At 35.5% G+C, this 19,810-nt stretch overlaps 1 protein-coding gene across 1 annotated transcript; it reads left to right on the top strand.

Annotated features, from left to right (window-relative positions):
• The first annotated feature begins 18,746 nt into the window (after window positions 1-18,746).
• Window positions 18,747-19,436, top strand: LOC120073508 (cytochrome P450 71AU50-like). Its single transcript, XM_039026349.1, has one exon. The coding sequence runs from the start codon at window positions 18,747-18,749 to the stop codon at window positions 19,434-19,436; it is 690 nt and encodes a 229-aa protein (XP_038882277.1).
• The last annotated feature ends 374 nt before the right edge of the window (window positions 19,437-19,810 follow it).

The raw sequence follows: 19,810 nt of genomic DNA, 5'->3' as shown, positions 1-19,810 counted from the left end.
CGGACAGTTCAAAATTGTTTAGCGCCCAAACCAAATTCATTTTAACATTTTTACGCCTCTTTTTTCTCATTTAGATTTCATAGCTCATTTCTTAAGAGGCTATAACAAATAGTTATAAAAGGCCATATTCCTTGCAGTGATGTTAGCCGTTGAGTTGAGTTAAAATCTTTGTATTTTAATACAACCAAAGAGAGATATAGAATTTGGAGCACATATACTTTTGAGGATAATTAGTATGAGGGAAAAAACATGAGCAATACCAAATTTGTAGATATTAAGTTTTTTTTAAAAACTACTTTAGCAATTTAAATTAGTCTATTTATTGTGGTTAGCTCATAAGGTTTCTCAATAGTGATCAAAGATACTATTCCGTTGAGTAATTTTTGTATTTGATGATTCATTGTTCTTTTGAATTTTTTTAGGATAAATTATAATTTTTGAATTCTTTTGGAATTTGATATTTCAACTTATAGTTTTGGGTATGTTTCGATGCGTTTCAAATTGATTCTTTCGTTGACTTAAGATAACATAATAAAAATTGGCTTAATGGATGTTGAAATCTCTAATTATTATGCTTAGGCAGCATGCTAAAATATAAGAGAGCAGTAAAATTGAACCAACTAAAGAGAAAAGAGGCATCTTATTGATATAAATAATGACAATCAATTTTTTAATATAAGTGTTTCTTGACCATGTATATTCCTCTATTACTCGAGGGTTTCAAATTCTAATGCCCATATGCTAAAAACTTTAGAAATTATTGTAAACAAATAGAAATTTTGAATAAAAATAATGATTTTTTTTTTTAAAAAAGAAACATAATGATAAGGTTCCCTTTGATAACTATTCCACTTTTGGTTACTCGTTTTTGAAAATTAAGCTCATTTCCTCCCCCATTTCTTACAATAATTAGGATTTTTCTTAAATACAATAGTTGAATTCTTAGCCAAATTTTCAAAACAAAAACAATCTTTTAAAAGCTATTTTTTTTTAATTTTCAAAATTTAACTTAATTTTTTAAACCATTGGTAACAATCAGATAATAAATGAATAAATTTAGAGGTGGAAGTAGTGTTTTTAGACTTAATTTTGAAAAACAAAAACAAAAAATAAAATGACCAATATGAAGATAACTCAACCACCATACAAGTTTCTCGGGTAATCCGAGGTCAAACACAGGGACTTGTAACTATATGTTTGTGGTGATGTGCATGTGACGATATAAATAAAAGAATGAAGGGGATGTTGCTACGTAAATCCTATTCCTACTCCTATCTAACAGACAATGCAATGAGAATATGCATGAAAGGCAGAAATGCGACAAACCTTGACATGAAATAAATGTGTATGAAAATAGATAAAATGCGGAGATGTTTTCATTGCAAAACTTAAGAGTGATCGCAAGGGCAACCCTATTCAACGCAATCCATGCAATCATGCTACAACCATACATGGTAAGTCATTTTCCAATGAAAATGCGGTGCTCCTAATTCTAAGACGCATGTGTTGAATACAAAAGTGTCCACAGAGCTTATTCCTAAGTCTCTACTCTTTTCCTATGGGATGATGTAAAATACACACAACACTGTGGTGACCGCATTCAATCGTATCCTATCTCTAGGATGCATGCGATGCGTTAATAACAAATAGTGCTCATTCCTAAGCGCCTATCTCTTGTTTTATGTGTTGTAATCTGGCTCTCCCAAGCCTAGATTCTGACCTGACCTTCCCAAGCCTAAATTCTGTCCTTAGACTATCTTCCCGAGTATCCCTAATGGACGAATGAAGCATATATAATACAAGACAATCGCATAAACTTCGCTGACCTAAGATTGTTACTATCCCTAGTGAACAATGCATACCTTGCTTAATGCGTCCAACCACTTACCCACTTGGGCAGTTGATTGTTGCTGACTTCACTCATAGAAAAGCAATGCGTTAGCCCATAGACAGGTGTTGCAGCAGCTTCACACTAAGCAAATAAGATTACTCACATACTCGCACAACGCACACCTCTCGGTGGGTTGCTACATGCTTCATATTCCTAATCCACATGACTAAGTATGCAATATCCAAGCACTCCCACTAAGTGTTGCAATGAAAGTAAAGATGCTAAGCAAGAAGATGGAGATGAAGTCGAAGGAATAGAGAAATGCATTGAAAAACACATTGTATTAATTTCTTAATTCAAAGTGTCATACAATACAATATAGGAAAAGAAAGGAAAAAGAAATGACCGGCTAGAAGCAAAACTTTGCTTCCAGCGGATGTGCGTCAAGGCTGCCGATGGTCCCATGGATGGGTGGAGAAGCTGACTCTCTCGAGATCTAGCTCCGGTCAAAGGCTCCGGTCGTCACTCGGAATAGATGAAGGAGATGAAGAACTCTCAGCCATCTTCTCACGCAGTTGTCTGGATCACAAGGTGGCACACTGGAAATGGATTTCGTGTTGTGCATGCATGATAATGTGTTACAAGCTCATGTTACCATAAACTTGTAACACTATTTTTATATCTTACAACATATGAAAAAATATGAATATGAATGAATGAACAAGTATACGCGTTAACAACATAAACTTAGTGACAAAGATGGAATGTTTATGTTGCATTATTGCTCATGCAACTTTATGCGATACTACTTCTAAATATGCATTGTTAATGATATGCTTGTAATATGTGATAGAGTAATGCGTGTCACAAGTTTCCTTGTGCTGAAACCAAGTATAATTCCAACGCAAGTTTCTCAGAATAATCCGAGGTCGAACACGGGGATTGTTTTCGTTAATTTGTTACTTTTGTGATACATGCGACCAGTTTTACAATTAATAAAAGATTTGGTTTGTACATGAATTTAAATTGCGATAAACATAAATTGCGTTGATAAAATAAAATTACGTTGAAAATAAAATCCTAAGCTAACATGATACAAGATACAAGATACAAGATACATGATACTGAGGTTGAGACTGATTGTGATGTTATACAAAGGATCGTGGTATGCGATGGCAAGTCTTTATGAATGAATCAAAAATAGAAAGAATAAATAGTAAAAACATCGCAAGTTTGTTAATTGCGTTAAAGATGCAACTAAGGTTCCCCTTTCCCTTGGCGTACACCTTTCGGTGATCGGCCGCGTTCCCACATCTCTATGGTGAACAGGGATGAACGTAATGAACGCAAGGTTGCTTCCATCTTTAGAAGTACTTCTCGCTTTAGTTAACGCATTCTTCCAACCCTTTCTCGACAGGTGGAATAGCATCTTCACTTCTGCTCTCACAGGTGAAGATGCCGTCGAGCATGCTTTAGCTAAACTTAATTATTTCCTTAACACAGATTAATTACTTGCTTAATTCTTACTAATTACCCAGGGAATTAAGAAAACATCATGGAGAAAGTGAATCATGGATGAACGGGAATAGATAGAGAGATGATAATGGAAATGATCATAACATTTAATACTATGATTAAGCGTTCGATACATGGTGTGAATGAAAGAGGTAAAGAAGATGAATACAGATGATGAAACAAAGATTATAAACAAATACAGAAAAGTGTCAATATCTTGACACAGATCCTGGATGGAGGTTTTGCTTACCGGCGTGTGGGAGTAATGGAGAGGATCCCTCTCAGGCTTGCTCTTCTGGTAGAAATGACCTTCGTACAGAGCTTCAACGGCGGGGATTGAAAGGATTCTTTGCCCAGAGACTCACCTCTTGACCTTGTCTCGTGATTCTTCTCGAATCTACTCTGGAAGTCGCTCAGACCAGTCTCTCTCTCAGATCAGTATATACACATTTCTATGTATTCAAGTATATCTTTCAATGGAATTGCAGAAGCTATTTATAGGCAAAGCTTGACTCTTTGCATTGTGGTCCCCACTTTATGGTTAAGGTAGTTCCTGAAATGGTGGAGTGAATATTCCTTCTGTTACGCAATCAACCTGTCAGAAATGCACAACTAAAAGCTGTACACTTGTCAAAATCCTCACCAATTGCATTGCTCTTTACATCTTTGATCGATCGCCGCATGCGGTGTTATTTTAATTACTGCATGCGGTTGAGATTGCATTGATCACTAAGCTCTTGATCAATTGTCGCATGCGCCGTCATTGTGTTGATCGTCTCTTTGTTCTCGATTGATGGGTGCAATGTGACGTAGATGCGTTGTTCACTTTATCTTTGAACCATGAACGCATGCGGTGATTGATTTCCTGCAAAACAGAAATTGAAACACTCTATTCTACCATCGCAATGGTGTTAGTGGGTGTATTGATGACAATTTATAATTCTCGCATTTCTTAGCCAATTTCTATACTATCGACGCAACTTTTCTTTCTTTTTATCGCAATATCGAAATAAAACAGTATAAATAACTTGTATTTCTACAAGTTATCACAAGGATCCGCCCCAGGTGAACCTCAGGCGAAAACCTTGGATAAAATGAATTTTAGCTCATCAGCTTCTATTTATAAAGCTTGGTCACCGATAGCATTAATTGGACTGCTCTGAGTTTGACGTTCGACACGTTCGTCCTTTCTGTACCTCTGCCACCAACGACGTGGTAGGTGAAATGTCATCATCAACTTTGGATTTTCTCGAGGTAGATGCGTTGATGCGTTCATTCCACCTATCTTGCATTGATCCCATTAGAATTCGTTGTCGCGTAGCCGCAATCATTCAATGGCCGCATTCGCTTAACACCGCAACTCTACATGATGACTGCAATCGCTTGACGAGCGCAACTCCCATGCGATGGACGCATATGGCTAATTACCGCAACATCCATGCATTGATTGATGCGTTTGCCTTGCGATGGAGTGTTTCTCCGCATGCGGTCGTCTATGCGATGGTCTGGTTTTTGCGTTTGCGTTCATTTTCTGCATTGGCTACAAAAATAGAACATTGAACGCATAATTAACGAAAAGTAATGGGTTAGCTGAGATTCGACATACTGATCAATGCAAACTCTTTTTCTCATGAATTCCTAACATGATCGACGCAATTTCTGCCTAACAACCTTCATAATTCTAAGTAAAAGGACTAAGATGACATGCATTTCTGCATGTCATCACGCCCTTAAACTTAAAATCATGCTTGTCCTTAAGCATGCGTTATACTCAAGAAATTCTAACTCACTTTCATGTTTTCCTTTGCGATGACCAACTTCTCAGAATATAATTCACACACACCTTTGACCATCACTGCAATACTCTCTTCCACTTTGGTTACTTTTTCAAAAGATCTTTTCTAAGTTTAGATCTGATAAGCCATTGCTCAAAAAATTTTATTCATTCATCGCAATTTTGTGTTTAGCTTTTGAGATTGCGTTCATTCAAAAAAAAAAAAAAATTGCTTCAAAACTTTGTGATGACTTATTCAAATGCAGTGTTGAACCTGGTTACGCCCTTCATTTTGGCTTACCCCCACATGTGTCATGCAGGCATCCAACTTCGGTTGCTCCATATTCAACTCAACTCTTGTCTCGTTTGTTTTGGCTTGCGCTGGACAGAGGAGTTGCGCTAATGCGCTGATCCTGGCGACTTGCCTTCGTTTTGGCTTGCCCCCACGTGTGTCATGCGGACATCCAACTTTGAGCAAGTGCCTTTCACTGCTTAACTCTTATCAACATGGGTTTCCCCATTGCGTGGACAGTGGAGTTATTATTCTTAAAATCTCACTTCAAATTTTGTTTTTCTTTCAAATGATCGCAATATAATGAATGCAATTCTCCGAGACTGCTGCCACCCCCAAACTTAAAGGTTGGCAGTGTTCTCACCACAAAGCTAAAAATAAAATTACAAGAATGCGATAATAAATGTTTGAACACAGGTTTGCGCAAAATAAAACTTAAGACTTTCAAAATTTGAAGAGCTAATAAAAGTAAAGAATGCCTTGCGTTGATTAATTAGAAAATGCGGTGAACTATACGTACCATAATAGAAACATTGAAAAACAACGCAATCGGAAAAAAGAGAATTTCAAAAGGATAAGGCATATAAGATAACAAGAAAAGACCTTAGGCGGAACAACGCATGCGCTCATGCATTGGAATCCACGTGATTGAAGCCTTGCGTTGAAGGGTGAAAGGAATTCTTCCGTTGAGCTACGAACCGAGGAGACTTATTGTTGCACCTACAAGAGCAAACGTACCCAAAACCAAAGAAGCAGCCATATATCCAAAATAACAATAAAAATAAAATAAAATTAACCTATATTAAGAAAGCAAAATAAAGATAGAGTAGAAGACGTCCCTGGAAAAATAAGAGTGTTGTCATTGCAAGGAGTCTTCCATGCAGGAGATGGCTCTCAACTGCTTGGGTCAAGTTACCTTGACCATTGGAACTTCCGTCAATTGTTGGGCGCATGCGGCCATCATGTGCTTAGAATCCACCTTTAGCTCTTTTGTGACTGATTGTCCTTCTACCTTGGGGTCAACATTGGCTTTTAGTGCATCGCCTACACTTCAACATTGTTTGCAACCTGGTTGCACAAGCTACAATACACCCAAGATAAAAAGTTTGCTCGCAGAGACACAAAACTTAACAAACATTTAGTTGCCAAGTCCCCGACAACGACACCAAGAACTTGGTGCGCGGAAATTGGAAGTCAATTTTTACTCGACAACCAAAATCCTGTGAATGCATTATGCGATGCATGTTCTTAATATATGCGTTGATAATCATGCGTCGATGGTATGCGTTGGAATGAAAATTGCGTTAACGAATGTATACGATGACCATGCATCCTGCCACAAGTTTTCTTGCATTCATGTCAAGTATAACATGAACGCAAGTTTCTCAGGTAATCTGAGGTCGAATACAGGGATTTGTAACTATATGTTTGTGATGATTTGCATGCGGCAGTATAAATAAAATAATGAAGGGGATGTTGCTATGTTAATCCTACTCCTACTCTTATCTAACAGACAATGCAATGAGAATATGCACGAAAGGTAGAAATGCGACAAACCTTGACGTGAAATAAATGTGTGGGAAAATAGATAAAATGCAGAGATGTTTTCATTACAAAACTTAAAAGTGATCGCAAGGGCAACTCTAGTCAACGCAGTCCATGCAATCATGCTACAACCATATACGGCAAGTCATTTTCCAATGGAAATGTGGTGCTCCTAATTTTAGACGCATGTGTTGAATGCAAAAGTGTCTATAGAACTTATTCCAAGTCTCTATTCTTTTCCTATGCGATGATGCAAAATACACACAATGCTGCGGTGACCGCATTCAATCGTATCCTATCTCTAGGATGCATGCGATGCGTTAATAACAAATAATGCTCATTCCTAAGCGCCTATCTCTTGTTTTATGTGTTGTAATCTGGCTCTCCCAAGCCTAGATTCTGACCTGACCTTCCCAAGCCTAAATTCTGTCCTTAGACTATCTTCCCGAGTATCCCTAATGGACGAATGAAGCATATATAATACAAGACAATCGCATAAACTTCGCTGACCTAAGATTGTTACTATCCCTAGTGAACAATGCATACCTTGCTTAATGCGTCCAACCACTTACCCTCTTGGGCAGTTGATTGTTGCTGACTTCACTCATAGAAAAGCAATGCGTTAGCCCATAGACAGGTGTTGCAGCAGCTTCACACTAAGCAAATAAGATTACTCACATACTCGCACAACGCACACCTCTCGGTGGGTTGCTACATGCTTCATATTCCTAATCCACATGACTAAGTATGCAATATCCAAGCACTCCCACTAAGTGTTGCAATGAAAGTAAAGATGCTAAGCAAGAAGATGGAGATGAAGTCGAAGGAATAGAGAAATGCATTGAAAAACACATTGTATTAATTTCTTAATTCAAAGTGTCATACAATACAATATAGGAAAAGAAAGGAAAAAGAAATGACCGGCTAGAAGCAAAACTTTGCTTCCAGCGGATGTGCGTCAAGGCTGCCGATGGTGCCATGGATGGGTGGAGAAGCTGACTCTCTCGAGATCTAGCTCCGGTCAAAGGCTCCGGTCGTCACTCGGAATAGATGAAGGAGATGAAGAACTCTCAGCCATCTTCTCACGCAGTTGTCTGGATCACAAGGATCTGCCCCAGGCGAACCTCAAGCGAAAACCTTTGATAAAATGAATTTTAGCTCATCGGCTTCTATTTCTAGAGCTTGGCCGGCAACAACATTAGTTAAACTGCTCTGAGTCTGATGTTTACACGTTCGTCCTTTCTAAACCTCTGCCACCAACGGCGTGGTAGGTTAAATGTGAACATCAGCATTGGATTTTCTCGAGGTAGATGCGTTGATGCATTCATTCCACATACCTTGCGTTGATCCCATTCGAATGCATTGTCGCGTAGCCACAATCATTCAATGGCCGCATTCACTTAACACCGCAACTCTATATGATGACCGCAATCGCTTGACGAGTACAACTCCCATGCAATGGACGCATACGGCTGATTACCGCAACATCCATGTGTTGGTCGATGTGTTTGTCTTGCGATGGAGTGTTTCTCTGCATGCGGTCATCTATGCGATGGTCCGATTTCCGCATTTGCATTCATTTCCTACATTGGCTACAAAAATAGAACATTGAATGCATAATTAATGCAAAGTAATGGGTTAGCTGAGATTCGACATGTTGATCAACGCAAACTCTTTTTCTCATAAATTCCTAGCATAATCAACGCAATTTCTGTCTAACAACCTTCATAATTCTAAGTAAAAGGACTAAGATGACATGCATTTCTACATGTCATCACACCTCTTGAAGAGACGCATTCAGAAATATTTTATTATTTTTCCCCTGCACACTGCATTAAAAAAAAATTAAACCGGTCATTCGGGAATATTTTATTATTTTTTCCTCCGTACGCCACATTAAGAAAAATTAAACCAGTCAGAATGCGTCTATTGAACATGATCGTTAAGTAATCATTTAGAAAATTATTATGCGATCGTTTAGTAAATTATACACGATCGCTTAGTAATTTATACACGACCGCTTAGTAAATTATACACGATCGCTTAGTAATTTATACACGAATGCTTAGTAAGTTATACACGATCACTTAGTAATTTAGACACGATCGTTTAGTAATTTTACACGATCGTTCGCTTATCAATGATTTGTTTATCCAATTGTAGATCAATGGCGCTACTTCGCATCTTTGTACGATTTGGTGGGGATTTGGATGAGTTCGGAAGAAATTATGTTGGTGGTCATATGAAAGGTCTGAAAGTCAAAACTGATATAATAGTCAGTGAATTAGTGAGTATGATGCACCAACGACTGAATATCAATTTGAATATGTTTGATATACACATCGTACAATATGTAATTTTAGCACCAATTATATTCTGTACAACACCAATTGACTGTACAATATGTAATTTTAGCACAAATTTATCTAAATGATCGCTTAGTTATTTATTTGCTTAGTTAAATGTATAACACCAATTGTATTCTACAAATTTAGCAAAAATATATCTAAACGAAAACTAAACGATCTCGCAACAGTTAGGTAAACGATTGCTTAGTATTATCTAAATGACCACATAACAAAATCTAAACAATCGCATAACAAAACCTAAACGATCGCTTAGTATTAGCCAAACAATTGCTTTATAAATTAGTACACGATATGTAATGGATATCTAAACAATCGCGTAATAGCTAGCTAAGCGATCGCTTAACAAAACCTAAATAATCGCTTAGTATTATCTAAACGATTGAATAACAAAACCTAAGCGATCGCTTAGTATTAGCCAAACGATAGCTTTATAAATTAGTACATGATCGCGTAATGGATATCTAAACGATCGCGTAACAGTTAGCTAAACGATCGCTTAGTATTAACTAAACCATCGCTTAGTATTATCTAAACTATCGTTTAGTATTAGCCAAACGATCGCATGATGGATATTGAAACGATCGTGGAACAGTTAGCTAAACGAATGCTTAGTATTCTCTAAATGATCGCTTAACAAAACCTAACCGATCGCTTAGTATTATCGAAACGAACGAATAACAAAACTTAAGCGATCACTTAGTATTAGTCAAACGTTCGCTTTATAAATTAGTACACAATCGCATATTGGATATCTAAACGATCGCGTAACAGTTAACTAAACGATCGTTTAGTATTAGCTAAACAATCGCTTAGTGTTATCTAAACGATCACTTAGTATTAGCCAAACAATTGCTTAGTCTCCGATTGCTTAGTATTCTCTCCGATCGCTTAGTAATATCTATCCGATCGCTTATTATTCTATCTGATCGCTTAGTAATATCTATCTGATCGCTTAGTATTATTTAAATGATCGTTTAGTATTAGCCAAATGATCGCTTAGTATTCTCTCCGATTGCTTAGTAATATCTATCCGATCGCTTAGTAATATCTATCCGATCGCTTAGTATTCTCTCTGATCGCTTAGTATTCTCTCTGATCGCTTAGTAATATCTATCCAGTCGCTTGGTATTCTCTCCGATCGCTTAGTATTCTCTATAAGATCGCTTAGTAAAATCTATGATTGATTTGATAGTAATATTGTTATTTTGAGATTAAGAAATTGCTATGATTGATTTGATATACTTAATATCTATGAAGCACAGATACAGATACGACTACACGATACGGATACGATTGGATACGAAGATTCGTCAATTTCTAAAAAACTAAGATACAGATACGTCTAAGGATACATCACTTTTTTATATAATTTTTAATCTATATATTTCTAAAAAAAAAAAAAAATAGGATACTGATACGTTGAAGTTATATTTTTTTCTTTAAAAAAAATCTAGGATATAGATAAGTTTAGCATACAAGTTAATAACAATAACACAAAATAGAATACAAACACTGAAATACAATACAAAAAAAGAAACATCTAAAATGTTAAAGTACAATAGTTAATAAAATGCAATAGAAAAGTGACTCATATTGCAAAGAAGAAGAAGAAGAAGAAAAGATTAGAGAGAGAAGTATGAAGATAAACTAAGAACTTATTGTCGAAGACATCCAAATAATTTATATTTTAGTGGACTTTGTGGGGACTCAAATCTGAAGATGGAGATGATGATTCTAGTCTATGGTTTGGTCCGTTATTTATTTATTTTTCTTTTAGTTTTGGACTCGAGTAGTGAGCTTTTTAAATAGGTTGTCTAATTTTAGATTGGGAAATATTATATGAGTTATTTGTTATTTTTCTTAAAAAAAAGTACGTATAGAAATAGATACGTCAAATCGTGTGTCAGATACGTATCTGGAAAGTATCTAAAAATATAGATACATCAAATCGCGTGTCAGATATGTATCTGTGAAGTATCTGAAAGTATCGGTATCCGATACGTGTCTGATACTGATTCTTTGTCTCACATGAAGTATCTGTGCTTCATAGCTTAATATTAATTTTTTATTTCAATTTTCTTTTTGTTTAAAGTTGTTGGAAACTTATGCAAAAATATAGATATTAACTTTTGATTATTGTAAATAATAGTAAAGGTTCTTTAGGATGTGTAGTAGACTGCAAGTGCATTTATTCATGACTGAAAGAAGATCCTCTATTATGCCTAGATCGATCATGTTGAGCAACATAGTGTCCACAATCGCCACGCCCTCTTACACTTGGTGGTTGACTTTCCTCTGGAAAGTGTATACCCTCACTACATTATCGATATGTAACATACTAGTCATGGATATTTGGATGGACATGTGAAGTTTGTTCTTCTTCCATGCTTAGTGTACTGAGGGTTGTTGGAAAAAAATCAAATGTTGAGGGAGAGGACATCATGGAAGTGTACTGATTGAGTGACGTTGTTGGATATTCATTCCGAATATTAGGTTGAATAGAACATCCTCATGTCTTTCTGGATCACCTTATTCTTCCATTGGAATGTCACCATCGAAATATCGCACTCGATATATCGAGGTGAGTCTACGCAAGGCTCTTTGAGCAGATATTGGCAAATTTGGAAACTCAACCTGAAAAAGAATTGAATAACAAGTTAATGACTTTAGAATTTATTTTGGTGTGCAGTAAAGAAATAAAATCAAACAATCATAGTAAACAATAAACTCATATCAACAAGTGATAGGATGCTCCTACTTTAGTTATGCACCTCTGCTCATAGTGGAATACCATTCAATATATCCAGGCTCGGTACCTACACCATTGTTAATAGAAGGTCCATTAACAACCAAACTATGTCGATTTTCCCAAATTGTAGTTTGAGGAGCCAAATATGCAACCCAGTCTCGCTCATGCCTGCCCCTTAGATCGTGTGAATGAAGTCGGGCGTCCGTATTGCAAGGTTGAGAAATTTGTTGCAACATCCCAAATTGACACATCACACGATCTGGGTGATGCCACTCCACAACGAAGAAGCATATGAAAGGACATCTGGATGTCCATATCTCATTACCATTGAGACAGTATGGCAACAATAGTTGGATCAGATGATATATGGCTCTTAAATAATCTGCATGCATATGTGTCAAAAAATGAATTAACCAAAAGATTGAAACATTATGAATATATGATATATGAATGAATAAAATATTACCTGGTTAGGCATATGTGTATAGAGTATGTGTCTATACTGTACTAGAACATGCGTAGGTGCTCTAATTACAGAATAGTTGTCATTCTATCTACAACAATTAGAAGTTAAATTTTAGCTATTAGTATTTTCATAATGAAAAAAACAATAATGAGGTAAATATGCTTACCTTACTGCAAGTGATCTATTGCCTAAGTTATTCTCGTATTTATGGATTCGTCGAGGCGCTAGAAGAGGAAATCAATCCCATGCCCAAATTTGTAGCAATAAAAATGGGCCTGCAATTTCTTTTCCATCTATAATTGCACCCTTGCATAGTTGCCTATACAACCATGCAAGACATCCAACATCCCAACTGTAAGTCCCGGCAACGTCAAAATCCACTAAGAGAGGAAGATACAAAAGGTGCATTCTGCTGTTGGATTTGTTGGGAAATACCAATCTTCCAATCAACGTGAGAATATATGCTCGAGCATATCGTTGCAGGTCCTCTTCATCTGCATAGTCTGGTAGATGGGCGAAGTTGTTAAATTGATCAGCTAACCATGGCAGGCTTAAACAACCTTCTTTAAGAACGGCGTCATTCGTGATTACGCCTAAAAGAAGGGCACAAATTTGTTCTCAGTCATAATTTAGAGACCCAATCAATAGTCTTCCATTAATCGGGAGTCCAAATTGGATGGCTACATCTTGAAGTGTAATTGTACACTCTCCATGCAACATGCGGAAAGTGTGTGTCTCCTGGTGCTATCGTTCCATGCCGTTGTCAGATGACAGTCTAGTTGTATAAATTTTATACAAGAGACTCCGTAGAATCCGAAGCTCATAGATAGTTCAATATACGAGGGTCTGGGTTCTCGTGCCTACAAATAACGTTCCCTTCAATCCATCTCGTTTTGCATGTGAGAAGTACACGGTCTGCCAACCTTCCTAACTCGTGATTCTTCTGGATAAATAGTTGGGAAGTTAGGATCATGCCAACATCTTCTATCAGGGATGGGCTCGAACTGGGGTGAATAACATGCCATAAGTGCAAATTTTGTAATAGTCTTCATTGTAGTAAAAGTAGTCTACCCCAATGGTCTTACACGCAGCTATAACATGCAATCAGGGGATTCCAAAACTCTGCCACTTATTGTATGTACATGTTCTTTCACTTAACTTTACTCGGTATGTGTTTCCACCCTTTAGTGTTATTGGGTTGATTGAGGTGGTGACTTCACACAACCCTGTTCGATGGTCAAATATGTTGACAGAATGTTTGGTTACACATTGTTCCCAATGACTTATTTTCTTTATCGCATACCTATGACAAATACGACAATTACTTAGAATACCTCGATAGTCAGTATAAAAACGTGGGTAACTAAGATGTGAATAATTTACCTCATGAAACACTCTTTCATTTCAAAAGAAGTCTCTATGTCTACACGACGAGCAGTGAAATAAGCAATAGTTCGGTAGAATATTGCTTGGATTAGTGCAGTGATCAGTAGCTTTCTGGCTCTTTTCAGAACAACATTTGTATTTTCGGCTACATTCGTCGTTAACCATCCATAACGATGACCACCTTCATGTGATGTGTCCACTGCTTAGGATCTATGGAAGCAAAATACTGTAAGCAATTAGGATTTGCTGTTTGAAGTTCGGCCATACAGTCACTAAACTTTCGAACTTGAAATTTTGATCATGCACTATACACCAAACTCTTCAATAAACTATTTTTGAACTTGTTAAAATTAATCGCCACATGTCGCAAGCAGAATCTATGGTGTACTCCAACCCAACCGCTGCTAGGGTTTCTGACGGCAGATATAATGCCTTTGTGTCTATCTGAAATTAGACACATTCCCTCCCTTCTATGCACCACATGATCCCATAAATTTTTCAAAAACCAGCCCCACGAGTCAGCATTTTCCTCCGGTACAATGGCGTATGCAACCGAATAGACGTGACCATTTACATCTACTGAGGTAGCTATTAACAATGTTCCTTCATACTTCCCATACAAATGGGTTCCGTTAGTTTGAAGTAGTGGCCTGCAATGCTTGAAACCCTCGATAACAGGTCCAAACGACCAAAACATGCTATTGAACATTACAAGCCTTTCATCACAATCCACCTCATTTAGCCTCCAATGGACGACTGTACTGGGGTTTGTGATTTGCAAGATATTCATCCATTTGGATAGAAAATTGTACGATTCGATCCAATCTTCGAATATCTTCGTAATTGTCTTTCTTCTTCTATCTCGCACTTTCCAGTAACTGACGGAATAACCATACTGTTTGAAGATAATATCTTGTAATGTTTTGATGTCAACTGACGGATTTTTTTTCACTATGCTGCTTACCTCAGATGCAATTAGATTTGAGTCCAATTGATTGTGATCCTGATTCAATCTTGCATCACACAAGAATGCGGGCCATTATACTGGGTAATTTCAAATTTATCGTGTTTTTTACGGAAAACAACGCGAAGCCTCCACGTGCACCCATTGCCATATCTTTTACACCTGAAATCCCATGTTGTTTTCTTCGACTCAATGACTTCAAAATTTTGATGTCGAATGATTGAATAGTTTTTCACTATATTTTTTTAAATCCAATTTGGAATTGAATATCATCCCCTTAAACAATGAATCAGACCCCATATTACTGTCATCCCCTATTGTCGAATCGGATTCACTGGTCATCTCATTCAGGTCTATCTCAGTAAATGTTTCAGGGACTTCATGTACGCCATAAAATTGACCAGGTAATTGATCTAGATCGATATCATCATCGTCTATTTCAACTTCTTCGTCGTTTGTGGCAATAGTTAGATCACATTGCTCATCCGCCACAACATGGCTTTCCAACTGAACAGTAGTTTCAACTTCTTCTCTCGTTGATGCTGGACTTAGGACACTGGGCTGGGATATATATAGTTCAACTCCATTTGGAGGGTATGGAGTCATCATGAACCGTACATCAGTCTCACTTCGTAATGAGATGGGGATATAGAAAGTAGATCCCGCTACATAACTACCATATCTAAATATTATCTCTACCCCATCATCTCTATTCATGGATAATGCATCATATAATCCATCGATTAATGTGTTGAAGTCAACTTGACGATGCATGTTTATACGAAGAGATGGTTGCCGATCATATTCTATCCCGTTTGGCCCATTAGCAATGTTTCCGTGCATATAACATAAAATTCCACAATGTTCATCGTAGTTTGGCAAATGCAATATGATATTTATAATAATATTTGTAAGTATATATTAGGCCAACTATATTAATGTGCTATTATTATTTTTTTTAATATGTACAAATAAAGAAATATTTTTTTTAGTAAACAAACAAAATATTAAGACATCATCATCATTTGACCATAAATCAATGATAAATATTCTTTTATATTGACATGAATCTTTGTTCTTTAATCATCATAAAATTTACAACAACACAATATTACTAACAATAACATTAACATTCAATATTCAATAATGAATACATCATTTCAAATAATGGTAAATAATTATATACATACCTTTTGAATGACTTGATTGTAGAGAGTTTTCTCAGAAATATCGTACAAAAAAAAAAAGTCAATACAAAATTATGGATATTTTTTTACTAAAATAATAGATATTAGGAACATATTAATAATTTTACATTAATAGCCATTAGGAACATATTATATTATTTTTATTGATGACTTTTTTATATGTTTCTAAATTCTTAACTATTAACTTTTTTTATATGTTCTTTTCTTTTCTCCACAAAATAAAGTAATATCAATATTCTTTTCTCCATATATTCTTAATTTTACATTAAAAACTACTAGTAAATTTTAAAATTTTGGCAAAATGAAAAAAAGATAATTTTACATTTAAAAAGATTTATTTATTTTCCATCAAGAACATATTTAAATACCTATTTTTAGAATTCGTTAAAATTTTCTTTCAACCTATTTTAGATTTATTTTTTCCATTAAGAATGTTAAATTTTTTTTATTAATGATTTTCTTATATGTTTAAACATAAATAATTTGAGACTGATGTAATATTTTAAAAATCTAAATATCAATCAAATACCAACCAGAAAAGAAACAATAGAGAATATATCAACATACTTACAATTTCTTTAGTTCGTTTTAGTTAATCACATGTAATTCTCCCTTATGATAACCAACTATAAAAAATATATCAACTTATTAAAAGAAAAATATTGCACACTACCAAAAAAAACTTTGCACCTTACCAAATATTTCAACTGACTAAAAAGACTTTGAATAATATTCACTATAAACAAAATAAACATTAAAAAAATCAGTAAAAATTATCAAAAACTTAATTCAAAGTTAAATAACAAAAATATATCAACTTACCAAAAAAAATACTACAATGAAATAAATGAAGGTAGAAAATGATCGGTATTTGAAAATAAATGAAATGTGAAAGAAATGAAGGAAATTTTGTTTTCGGTGAAGATGAAATGAGGGCTTCGGTGATGAAGGGGAAGATGAAATGAAGGTTTCGGTGAAGGAGGATGAAATCGGTGAAGAAGAAGATGAAATCGGTGAAGGGAAGATGAAATTGTGAAAGGAGAAGATGAGAACGGTGGAATGAAGGAAAAAAATAGGATTTTTTATGCTAAAAAACGGGGGGAAAATGCCAAATTTGGTAAGACAGACACATTCTGGCCGCACGTCAAAGTAAGTTGTGAATGCGTCTGTTGAACAGACACATTCTGACTAGTTTAATTTTTTTCAAATGCGGTGTACGGAAAAAAATAATAAAATATTCCCAAGAGACACATTTGGATGGGGACAAACAATACCCCTTTTTCTCTAAATAAGTTTCAATCCACTCCTTTTCCCAATTAACGGTGGAAACAACCCCTATCTAAATAACCCCAAAATCAAGCTAAAGAATTATATGAAAAGACAAATATGAAACAAACCACTCCAGATAGAATGAAAGGAGAATAGAAAGAATGGAATGAGTCCGAAATTTGTATTCTAGTTCAGGTAATTAATTATTTGGGTACATGTAAAGATAGTTACAAATTTGCCAGTATAACAACCAGAAGGTTTTAAATGCGAAGTGATTTTGGTCCATTCGTTTCAATCTCTATATATAACCACTCACCTAATCTATGGCTCTCCATAACATAGTTCAAAATGTTCCAGGACAACAATGTACGCACGATATAAAATTCTCGACGCTTCATCGTGATTATTACAACCGAAGTTCATTTGAAGCCATATCTTGAAAAGAAACTAATACATGTCATGGAAATATGGTATACACCTCAACATCAGCATAAAATTTTGTTCTATTATCTTCGAGATCAAAAGCTTTATTCTTACATCCAAACCAAAAGATAAATATAGTGAAAGTGAGTATAGCTCAACTGATAACATGTGACAGAGACTAAGAGATTTCACATGTTAAGCAATAATCTAAATGTAACTCAACTAGTCGGGACTCCGATTTTTGTAACTATTTAGGCCTCGTTTGGTATTTTTATTTTTGTTTTTGAAAATTAAGTCTATTTTCATCTAATTTCTTATCTTTCCTAAGTACAATAATGATTGAATTCCTAGCCATATTTTAATAACAAAACAAAATTTCAAAAGTTACTTTTTTTAGTTTTTAAATTTTGGCTTTGTTTTTTAAGTCATTAGTAAAAGGTAGATAGTAAATGAAGAAATTTCGAGTTGGAAGTAGTGTCATAAGTTTAATTTACGAAAACAAAAATAAAAATGGTTACCAAATAGAACGTTAGTTTTTTGTTTTTGAAAATTAAACCTAAAAACATTGCTTTCACCTCTAAATTCATTGATTAGTTTGTTATCTACTTTATGTCAATGTTTTAAAAAAATCAAGCTAACTCTATTTTTTTAAAAAAGTTTTAAAAAACTTATTCATTGATGTGTCAACAATCAAAATTCGTTGACGTGTCAATTTAGTTAAAATGTTTTAGTGCACCTATTGATCCAACTAACCTCCAACATCTAGTTAAAAAAAAACTTATTTTTAATTTTGAAAGTTTGCTAAAAAATTCAACTCTTTTACTCGTCATAAGAAATTAAGAAAAAAATATATAGAGATAAAAAATCAAATAGCTATCGATGATTGGGTCGGCTTTTTTTTTCCATTCATATATATTCCCACATGCTCACTAGAGCTTTGTTTTACGCTGAAAGCATGGCTTGGATTTGGGTGATCGTTATTGCAATACTTGTTCTTGCTTTTCTCCTACACTCATGGCCATTCAAAGGCCACAATTTGCCTCCTGGCCCAAAAGGGTTTCCCATTTTCGGAAGCCTTCATTTGATAGGAAAGCTTCCTCATAGAGACCTTCATTCTTTATCTCGGAAGTATGGACCCATAATGCACATGCGATTAGGCCTCGTACACACCATCATAGTCTCATCTCCTCGCGCAGCGGAGCTCTTCCTCAAAACCCACGACCAAATGTTTGCAAGCCGCCCCCTAATTCAAACTTCCAAAATTATTTCATATGGTCAAAAAGATTTGGTATTTGTCCCATATGGTTCTTATTGGCGAAAAATCCGCAAAATGTGCACACTAGAATTGTTCAGCCCTCTCAAAATCAACTTATTTAAATCCACCAGGGCGGAGGTTCGAGAGTTGATTGAGTATCTTAAAACGGCTTCGAAGGATGGTGTGGCTGTGGGTTTGAGTTCTAAAGTGTCATCTTTGATTGCTGACATGACTTGTTTGATGGTGTTTGGGAAGAAATATAGAGATGAGGAATTTGGTGAGAGGGGGTTTAAGGCTGTGATACAAGAATCGATGCAGTTAGCAATTGCTCCTAATTTGGCGGATTATATTCCATTTTTTGCTTCATTTAATATTCATATTGCTTCTTAAGTCACCACTGATCCTCTATTGAACATGGTTTATAGTCCAGTCTCTCTCTATCATGAGAGGGCAGTGCCTTTTTGTTTAAGACCAGAAATAAGTACTTAAGAGAACAACCTATCTATTAACCCTAAATTGGATAGGAGTAAATTTCATCTTGCAGGACCATATCCCCAGCCATCTATCTGATTTTATCCCCAAAATGGGAGGCATATCGAACAGTGTTATTGAACTTCTCTCACTTATACAGATCAAAGGATAATCTCGAATAAACAGGAGTTCATAGTTAGCTTAGGATTAAGATCAAGTTACCCTAGGTCATTGAATTGAAATAGTTAGTTTTAACAGTAAAGGGTCGTTATAAAGAAAAGTGACTATTTCAT

Source organism: Benincasa hispida, chromosome 3 (assembly GCF_009727055.1).
Source record: "Benincasa hispida cultivar B227 chromosome 3, ASM972705v1, whole genome shotgun sequence".
Classification (NCBI taxonomy): domain Eukaryota; kingdom Viridiplantae; phylum Streptophyta; class Magnoliopsida; order Cucurbitales; family Cucurbitaceae; genus Benincasa; species Benincasa hispida.
Note: the sequence above shows the minus strand (reverse complement) of the source record. Positions and strands in the feature narration are given on the sequence as shown.

Excerpts from the sequence above, each read along its gene's own strand:
- LOC120073508 (XM_039026349.1), top strand. The coding sequence starts at position 18,747 with ATGGCTTGGATTTGGGTGATCGTTATTGCAATACTTGTTCTTGCTTTT.